The sequence below is a fragment of the Belonocnema kinseyi genome, chromosome 4 (assembly GCF_010883055.1).
Source record: "Belonocnema kinseyi isolate 2016_QV_RU_SX_M_011 chromosome 4, B_treatae_v1, whole genome shotgun sequence".
Lineage (NCBI taxonomy): Eukaryota > Metazoa > Arthropoda > Insecta > Hymenoptera > Cynipidae > Belonocnema > Belonocnema kinseyi.
The window spans coordinates 2228673-2237931 of record NC_046660.1 but is presented as its reverse complement, the minus strand read 5'-3'; the positions used below and the strand labels follow the sequence as shown (position 1 = coordinate 2237931).

General features: G+C 26.1%; 1 protein-coding gene across 4 annotated transcripts in view; it reads right to left on the bottom strand.

Moving 5' to 3' along the window:
• The window catches only part of LOC117170708 (protein HGV2), a 53035-nt gene that overhangs the window by 2975 nt on the left and 40801 nt on the right, over positions 1 to 9259 (bottom strand). For 2 of the 4 annotated variants that reach the window (XM_033357708.1, XM_033357707.1), the window contains one exon: positions 6982 to 7584. In XM_033357708.1, the coding sequence (XP_033213599.1) occupies positions 6982 to 7584 (603 nt within the window). Of the gene's footprint in view, positions 1 to 6981; positions 7585 to 8874; positions 8897 to 9185; positions 9223 to 9259 lie in introns of those variants that run through there. The other 2 variants (XM_033357709.1, XM_033357710.1) reach the window with 2 other exon arrangements.

The following is a 9259-nucleotide window of genomic DNA, read 5'->3' as shown; positions in this document are numbered from 1 at the left end:
CATTTAATTTCTGCTAAATCAGGTAAACTTCAAAATGAAAAAGACAAATTTAAAAAAAAAAAAAAAAAAGAGTTGAATTTCCAACCGAAAAGTTGACGAAAAAATGCCATTTCCTAATATTTCTGATTATTTCTTAAAACATTTTTTATTTTCCCTGATGATTATTATTCAATTACCAACATTTTAATATTCTAATACATTTAACACAGACTTTTTTATAAACGGAATAAAGCAGTATTTTAGATAAAAATTTGAAATTTATTAATTTATTTAAAATAAAAAAAAATGTATTTTCTATTTTAAAAGGTGAATTTTTAACAAAATAAAATTTATGCAAGCAAAAAGACGAAAAGTTTCATCAAATAAAGATTTTTTATTTAAGAAAGAAAGCCAAGAGATAAATTTATTGAAACTGATGCATTTTTAGCCAACAAAAATGAAATGTCAAAACAAGAAAATTGTTATTTTTTTTAGCGAAAAATGAGAATTTTCCACTAAAAAATATAAATCTTTAAAAAATGGGAAAATTTACATTTTAAATCAAAAACAAGGCTTTTCCACAAAGCAGTTAAATTTGCAACAATAGACACAAACTTTAAATGAAAAAAAAAAAAAAAAAAAACACTTTCAACAATGAAGTCTAATTTTTGCCCAAGTAATTTAATTTTCCCTTAAAAAAGATTAATTTGCAACAAAATAGTTAAACTTTCAACAAAAGAGATGAAATTTGAACTTAAAATATAAATCTTAAAAAAAAAGATTTACTAAGTAATTCTAGTAAATCTTTCGATTAAAATAGTTGAATACTCAAGCAAAGAACAATAATTTTCAGCCAGTTGAATTTTGATTTAAAAAAAAAAAATGAAATTCCTACTAAAACTGATGAATTTTTAAATAAAAATGATACATTTTCCAAAAAAAATAGTTGAATATTCTGTTAAGAAGACTTCAGCTGACTTTTGACGATTAAAATGTGATTTAAAAAAAAAATAAGTTTCTACGAAAAAATTGAATTTTCAATTTAAAAGAACGAATTTTATAACCAAAAAGTATGATTTTTTAACAAAATAGTGAAATTCTCTAACAAATAGTTGCATTTTTATCCAAGATGAAATTTTCTCTAAAACAAATTAATTTTTAATAAAAAATGACAACTTTTTTTCAAGTTTAACTTTTCAGTTCACACCAAAATGTAAATTTTAAACAAAACAGTAGAATTCTTAACAAAAAAATATGACTTCAACAAAATTGTTGAATTTTTAACAAAACAGGTAAAACAAAACGAAAAGAGTTGAATTTTGCAAACCAAAAAGAGGAATTTTTTATCAAAATAAAAAAAATTAATTTCTGCTAAAGCAGGTAAACGAAAAAAATTCAATTTACTATTAATTACAATACATTCTGAGATTCTCATAAATTCTCTGAGAATTCATGAGAATCTGAGAATTTATTTTAATTAATAGAAAATTTCATTTTGCGTTAACTTTTCGGTGGAAAATTGAACTCTTTTTTTTTAAAAGTTTGTCTTTTTTATTCTAAAGTTTACCTGCTTTAGCATAGATTAAATATTTTTTTTTGATAAAAATTCAACTGTTTGTTAAGAAATTAAGCTATTATAATATTTTCTTGAAAACTTAACTCTTTCGTAGAAAATTGACTTTTTGTTTAAAATTTATATTTTGGTGTTCAAAAATGAACTGAACTATTTTCTGAATGAAAGTTCCACTTATAAAAAAAAATGTGTTTTTTATTACTGCGCAACTATTTGGTAGAGAATTGAACTATTTTGTTGAAAATTGATCCTTTTTGTTGGAAAAAATACGTCTTTTTGTATAAAAAATTCAATTTTTCATGTTACTGAATTAACTGGAATCGTTTTTGGATGAAAACTCAACTTTTTTTGCAATATAAAATTACTCTGCTTTAAGATAAACTTCATCTTTTTTATAAAAATGAAACTATTTGCTAGAGAATTCAACAATTTTGTTAAAAAATCATCCTTTTTGGTTAAAAATTCGTTTTTTTAGATTGAAAATTCAATTTTTTTTTTTGTAGAAAATGATTTCTTGTTAAAAAATTCATAGAAGGAATTTCATTTTTTGTATGATAATGTAACTTTTTGGTTAAAAATCGTTCTTCTTTGCTTGATAATTCAACTTATTGGTTTAAAATATTTGGTTGAATCGCTTTGTTAAGAAATCACTTTCTTTGTTCTTTTTAAGATTGATATTTTTTAGTTAAAAATGCGCGTTTTTTTTTGTAAAACAATTATTTTTTAGTTTGAAATTTCCTTTTTTTTTGCGTAAAAATGAATCAGTTTCGTGTAAAGTTATTTTTTTGTTTAAAAGTCGTATTTTTTGTTTGAAAATTGAATTTTTATAAAGAATATTTGTCTTCTGGTTTCAAGGTTCAATAATTTAGATAAACTTTTATTTATTTTTTGAGTAAAAAATCTTTTTTTGTCGGATTCTTTTCTGATTAAAATATAAACTATGACATTCTTTCGTTGACAATTTGTCTTTTTAGATTGCATATTGAACTATTATTTAAAAAATTCAATTATTTTGTTGAAACTTCCAGTATTTTGTTAAAGAGTTATCTTTTAAAGTAGAAAAAAAAAACTTTTTTCTTTAAATAAAAAATTACATTTTTCGTTAACTTGGAAAGATTTTGGAAAAAATTTCATTTTTACTATAAAAGATGGCTTTTTAACCAAATATTTGAATTTTAAACAAAATAATTAAATTTTTAACATAATAATTGAATATTCAACCTAAAAAGGCAAATTCCCCAAAAAAGTGTCAACGCTTATATTTTAATAAAAAAAAATATATATGAAATTAATACAACAAAAGAAAATAATTTTGAAACCAAAAAGACGAATTTCCATTAAAACAAAGATTTTTCACTCAAAAAATAAATAAAAGTTTACCTAAATTATCGAACCTTCAAGTCATAAATAAAATATGACTTTTCAACGAAAAATTAAGTTTCCAAAAAACTGATGCATGTTTACCCAACAAAAATGAAATTTCAAACTAAAAAATTAGATTTTTACCAAAAAAGGCGAATTTTTAAATAAAAAAGTTTAATCTTAAAAAAATAGAAAAGGTGCATTGTCTGTTAAAAAAAGGTTAATTTTCAACAAAATTATTAAACTTTCAACTCAAGAGATGAATTTTCAACTAAAAATATAAATCTTCAATAAAAAAGTGATTTATTAACAAAGTGGTTCAACCAAATCGTTCAAACAAATTATTTGAATACTCAAGCAAAGAAGAATTATTTTAAACAAAAACTTGAATTTTCTTTTTCAAAAGACTTCAGTTGACTTTTCACAAACAAAATATGAATTTTTAAAACAAGAAATAAGTTTCTACGAAAACAATTAAATTTTCAATCCAAAAAGACGAATTTTTTCAACCATAAAGTATGAATTTTTAACAAAATAGTTGAATTCACTAACACATAGTTGCATTTTTATCCTAAAAAAAATTAATTTTGTACTAAAACAGATGAATTTGTAATGAAAAATGACATTTTTTTTTTCAAGTGGAACTTTATCCAGAAAAGATTTCAGTTCATTTTTCAACACCGAAACATAAAGTTTAAACAAAATGTAAATTTCCTACGAAATAGACAAATAAGAAAATAGTATAATAAGTTTATTTGCAACCAACCAGTTGCATTTTTATCCAAAAAGATGACATTTGACTTAAAACAGATGAATTTTTAATTAAATAAAAACAAAAATTAAATTAAAAAAATATTTAAATTTTTTCCTAGAAAATATTTCACTTATTTTTTCAACACCGAAGATTATATTTAAACAGTAGAATTTTTAACAAAAATTATGACTTTCAACAAAATTGTTGAATTTTCATCCAACAGTTGCATTCTATCCAAGAAAGATTTAATTTCTGTTAAAGTAGGTGAATTTGAAGATCATAAAGACAAACTTTCAAAAAATGAATTGAATTAAATTTTCAACTAAATAATAGAATTTATAACTAAAAGGATAATCTTCAGAAGAAAGTTGCAAATTTTGAACCTTCTAATCTGAAAGGATTACATTTTTAAAGTTTTCAACCTATCCTATTTTCGAAACTTTATTCCTAAATTATTCAGATTCAAAATTCTTAAATTAAAAATAGGATTGTTAAATTTTAAACGCTCTGAATAAGAAATGATACAATTTCAACTCCTTTCTAAAATAATTATCCGTTTAAAAAATTTTTAATTTAAAATTGTTCAATTTGGAACGTATTTAATTAAAAATAATAGAGTTTTAGTTCCTTTGAATTTTAAGTGAACGAATTTTCAAAATTGTATTTAAAAAATATTTCACTTTTAAAGTTTTGAACTTGTCCTATTTTCGAAATTTTCTTAAAATCTAAAATCATTAAAGTTTGCGATTCTTATATTTAAAATATAATTGGTAAAATACAGTTATATATTTTTTTCAATTTCTTGTATTTTTATAAAGTTCCTCAATTTTTATAATAATAAATCCTTTTAAAAGCAAAAAATCGGATTCATCATTTTATCATAAAATTAACTTTTCAACTGTGCAAATAAATATATTTTTTAAAGCACCCATGTTCCAATATTTTTTTTATGAAAGTACACTATGTCAAAACTATAGTGATAAATTATTAAGTTAAAATAATTAAAATTGCGTGAGTTATTAATTTTTAAGTAAAAAAAAAAAAAACATTTTTTTTACTTTTTTTCAATAATTTTTTTTAACAAACTTAAAATAAATAAATGGCTATAAAATTAACTCTATCTTATAAAAGATACCTTAAACTATATTGGATAATTTTATTGTGACAAAATATTAAATATAGGTTAAACAATCCATCATTGAATAGGCTGGGGTGTTATACACCCACTTTGAACTTTACCGTGTGAAATCTTTAAAAATTGCATAAAAACTTGAAGATTCTGTAAAATCGTTTTATATATTCCGAAACTCTAAAAAAAATCTTTATTCTAAAATATTTCAAACTAAAACATCTTAAAAATGCTTTTTAAGTTTTAAAAATACCTTAAAATCTTTAAAATCCCGTGAAATACTTCAATAGAATTTAAGAAAATTCAGAAATTATTTATATTTACATTAAATTTATAAATAAATCACGTTAGAGGAATTTAGGATAAATGAGAAAATGTCGATGAAATTCATAAAAATTCAATGTGAATTTTCAAAAAATAAAAATGATTGGAAAACAATTTAAAATTATGAAAAAACGTCATTGAATTCCGGAAATTTGAAAAGAACTTAGAAAAATTCAAGGGAATTCAAAAATTTTTGACGAAATGCCTGATACTTTAACAAGAAGAATTCAAGAGGATTCCAAAAAATTTAAAAGAATTCAGAGTGAATTGAAAACAATTAAAAAATATGAAAAAAGGAATTCAATTGAGCATGTTGAAAAAGACTTTATTTATATTTGGAATCTTTTAAAATATCCTAAAATATTTCAAATTCTTTAAAAAATTAAAAATTGTTATTTTTTAAAAATAACCCAAAATATTTCAAATACTTCAAAAACATTTTAAATCCTTTAAAATGTTTTAAAGCTCTTCAAAATTCCAAAGTATTTGAAAAAAATACCTTAAAATATTTTAAATGATGATGAAATCTGATATTTTCTGATCCTGGAAATCTTGGAAATTTTCTGATCCTTCCGAAATTCTAAACAATTTGTATCCTAAAATATTTCAAGCACTTTTAAGTCTCTTCAAATGTGTAAAACGAATTTAAAAAATCCTTGGAACCTTTCAAAATTCCCTAGAATATTTTAAATCCCTTGAAACTTGAAAAAACTCTTTAAAATTCCTTATATATGTATATATATATATATTTTTTAAATACTCTAAAATCTTAAAAAATCGTTTTAAGTTCTCTAAATTGAAGAATTAATCAATGAATTTAAAGACGTTCCAAATTATACCATTTTAAACAAATTAAATTCCTAATTCCAGCGCAAAAGTGATTAAAAATTGAAATTTTTTCTGTTTAAATCCGAAATTTTCATCCTTTTCGAAAAATTCCCTGTTCAAATCCAGAATTCTAAATCTTCAAGAAAATTCTTTATTTCAAGTAAAAAATAAAATTATTTTGAAAAAATTCCTATTCAAATAAAAAATTTTAATTTTTTCCGAAAATTCCAGTTCCAGCTATAAATTGTTATTTTAAATAGTTTAAAAATTCTTAAAAAGCTTCTAAATTTTTTGTTTGAAATCTGCCGAAATCAATATTTTGTTTTAAATTAGTAAAATTTTTTTTTAAATTTGAAATTTAATAAAAGCCTTTAATTATCAATATATTAATTTAAAATTATTTTAAAATTAAAAATGGTTTCTTGTAAAATCAATTATTATTCCCTTTTTAAATTTTAAAGTACAATTCATGTTTAAAAAACATTAATTTATATTTACAGTTGATCAATTCCACAGGTTTTTTTTTATACAAAAAATCTTCGATTTTAAACGTTTATAATTTTTAATTCTTTAAATTAAAGTGTACGCTTAAAAATTCAAAATACAAAATCTTTAACTAATTATTTAAAAAAACAGTTGAAACCTAAGTTGGCCAGATTTTTTTTCTAAAAAATTTTTTAATTCTTGGTCAAAAAATAAATTCACTGTCATTTCCCGGGGTTTCTCCGATTCGCAGATTTTTCACGATCAATAAAATTTTTTAAATCCAACTCAATTCTAAAAATTTTTCGATTGAAAGTAATTAACAATAATTTAAAATAATTTAGGCATCCTTGAAAAGCTTCACAATTTTATTTAAAAATCATGAGAATTCTGAAAGTTCTTTTAAATTCTTCCAAATTAATATTATTTTTGAAATGTTTTTCGAACCTCTATAAATATGTTTTAAAATTAATTGAATTTTTTCTATAATTTCTATAAAAAAATTGGTAATAAAAATATCGGGGTTTTTTGAAAAAAAAGTAATATAACCTCCAAGTTATCAGCATCTTCGTCATCATTAACCTCCTCATCGTCTTCTCCATTTTCTTTGATATCTCCGTTCATATGACTAGAAGATCCTCCGTTCACCATTTTGCTCGATCCAGGAGTAGCTCCTTCAGCCTTCGAAACTTCATTTTCCCCACTTTTCTCATCCTTATTCGACTCTGTAGGCTTCTTCTCCTCGACTTTTTTCCCTTCTTTCGTTGCCGACTTATCCGCAACTTCCCCGCCCTTCTTCAGTTCAGTCTCCTTTTTCTCATCCGTCTCATCCATCTCTTCGTCGCCATCACCCTCTTCCTCGTCTTCTCCATCAACGTCAGCCTCTTCATCCGAGTCCTTTTCATCACACGGAACTGCACTACCCAGAACATTGCTCTCCTCTCTTGCCAGATTGAGAAGGGCTCGACCATAGAGCAAATAGGGTTCGGCCAATTCATCAGCGCCGTCCCCATGTTTCTGCACCAAGAGTTCGCAAGCTTGTATCAAGGTGTTGACAGCGCTGTTGTAGTCACGCACCAAGAGGTGACGTTTGCCCAGAGCGAGAGCTGCTGCTGCATCGGTGAGGGGACCTTCTTCTAGGACATCAGCCATCTGCCGGCAGATAAGATTTGCCGAAATAAAACAGCAGGCCCAAAGGATAATGAATTAAGGATACATTCATAAGGGTGATTTTCATTTGAGCGCGGTCTACTTGCTCATCTTACCCTCTCCACTCGACTTCCCCTCACGTCGCTGACTGAGCGAGAGCGTTCTGTCGAGCCTTGTCAGCAGGGGACCCCTTCGACCGAACGAGGAATAAAATACGAAAAATAAATTTGTTTATAATTTTGCAAACAGCAGTTCAGCAAAAGCAAAAGTTTAAGATCAGCAAAAGATTAAAATTATACAAAATTTTACAAATTTATTCGAATTCTTTAGACTATAACATGAGTTGCTTCGAGGTCTTATGAATAAGCAGTGTTCAATCGATCACGGTCTACCTGCTCCTCTTACCCTCTCTACTCCAATTCCCCTCACGTCGCTGACTGAGCGAGAGCGTTCTGTCGAGCCTTGTCAGTAGGGGACCCCTTCGACCGAACGAGGAATAAAATACGAAACATAAATTTGTTTATAATTTTGCAATATGCAATTCAGCAAAAGATCAGCAAAAGTAAAAGGTTAAGATCAGCAAAAGATTAAAATTATAATAAATTTGACAAATTTATATGAATTCTTTGTAAATGAACTTGAATTGTTTTGAGGTCTTATGAATGGGCAGTGTTCAATCGATCGCGGTCTACCTGCTCCTCTTACCCTCTCTACTCCAATTCCCCTCACGTCGCTGACTGAGCGAGAGCGTTCTGTCGAGCTTTGCCAGCAGGGGACCTCTATGACCAAACGAGGAATAAAATACGAAACATAAATTTGTTTATAATTTTGCAATATGCAATTCAGCACAAAATCAGCAAAAGTAAAAGGTTAAGATCAGCAAAAGATTAAAATTATAATAAATTTGACAAATTTATAAGAATTCTTTGGAAATGAACTTGAATTGTTTTGTAGTCTTATGGACGGACAGTGTTCAATCGATCGCGGTCTACCTGCTCGTCTTACCCTATCCACTCCGATTCCACTAACGTCGCTGACTGAGCGAGAGCGTTCTGTCGAGCCTTGTCAGGAGGTGAAACCCTTTGACCGAACGAGGAATAAAATACGAAACATAAATTTGTTTATAATTTTGCAATAGGCAGTTCAGCAAAACATCACCAAAAGCAAAAGGTTAAGATCAGCAAAATATTAAAATTATAATAAATTTGACAAATTTATATGAATTCTTTGGAAATGAACTTGAATTGTTTTGAGGTCTTATGAATGGGCAGTGTTCAATCGATCGCTGTCTACCTGTTCCTCTTACTCTCTCTACTCCAATTCCGCTCACGTCGCTGACTGAGCGAGAGCGTTCTGTCGAGCCTTGCCAGCAGGGGACCTCTATGACCGAACGAGGAATAAAATACGAAACATAAATTTGTTTATAATTTTGCAATAGGCAATTCAGCAAAAGGCCAGCAAAAGATCAGCAAAAGCAAAACGTTAAGATCAGCAAAACATTATAACTGTAATCAATTTGACAAATTTATTTGAATTCTTTGGAATTTAACTTGAATTCTTTTGTGGTTTGATGAATGGGCAGTATTAATTCGATCGCGGTCTACCTGCTCGTCTTAGCCTCTCCACTCGACTCCCTCTCACGTCGCTGACTGAGCGAAAGCGCTGTGTCGAGCCTTAT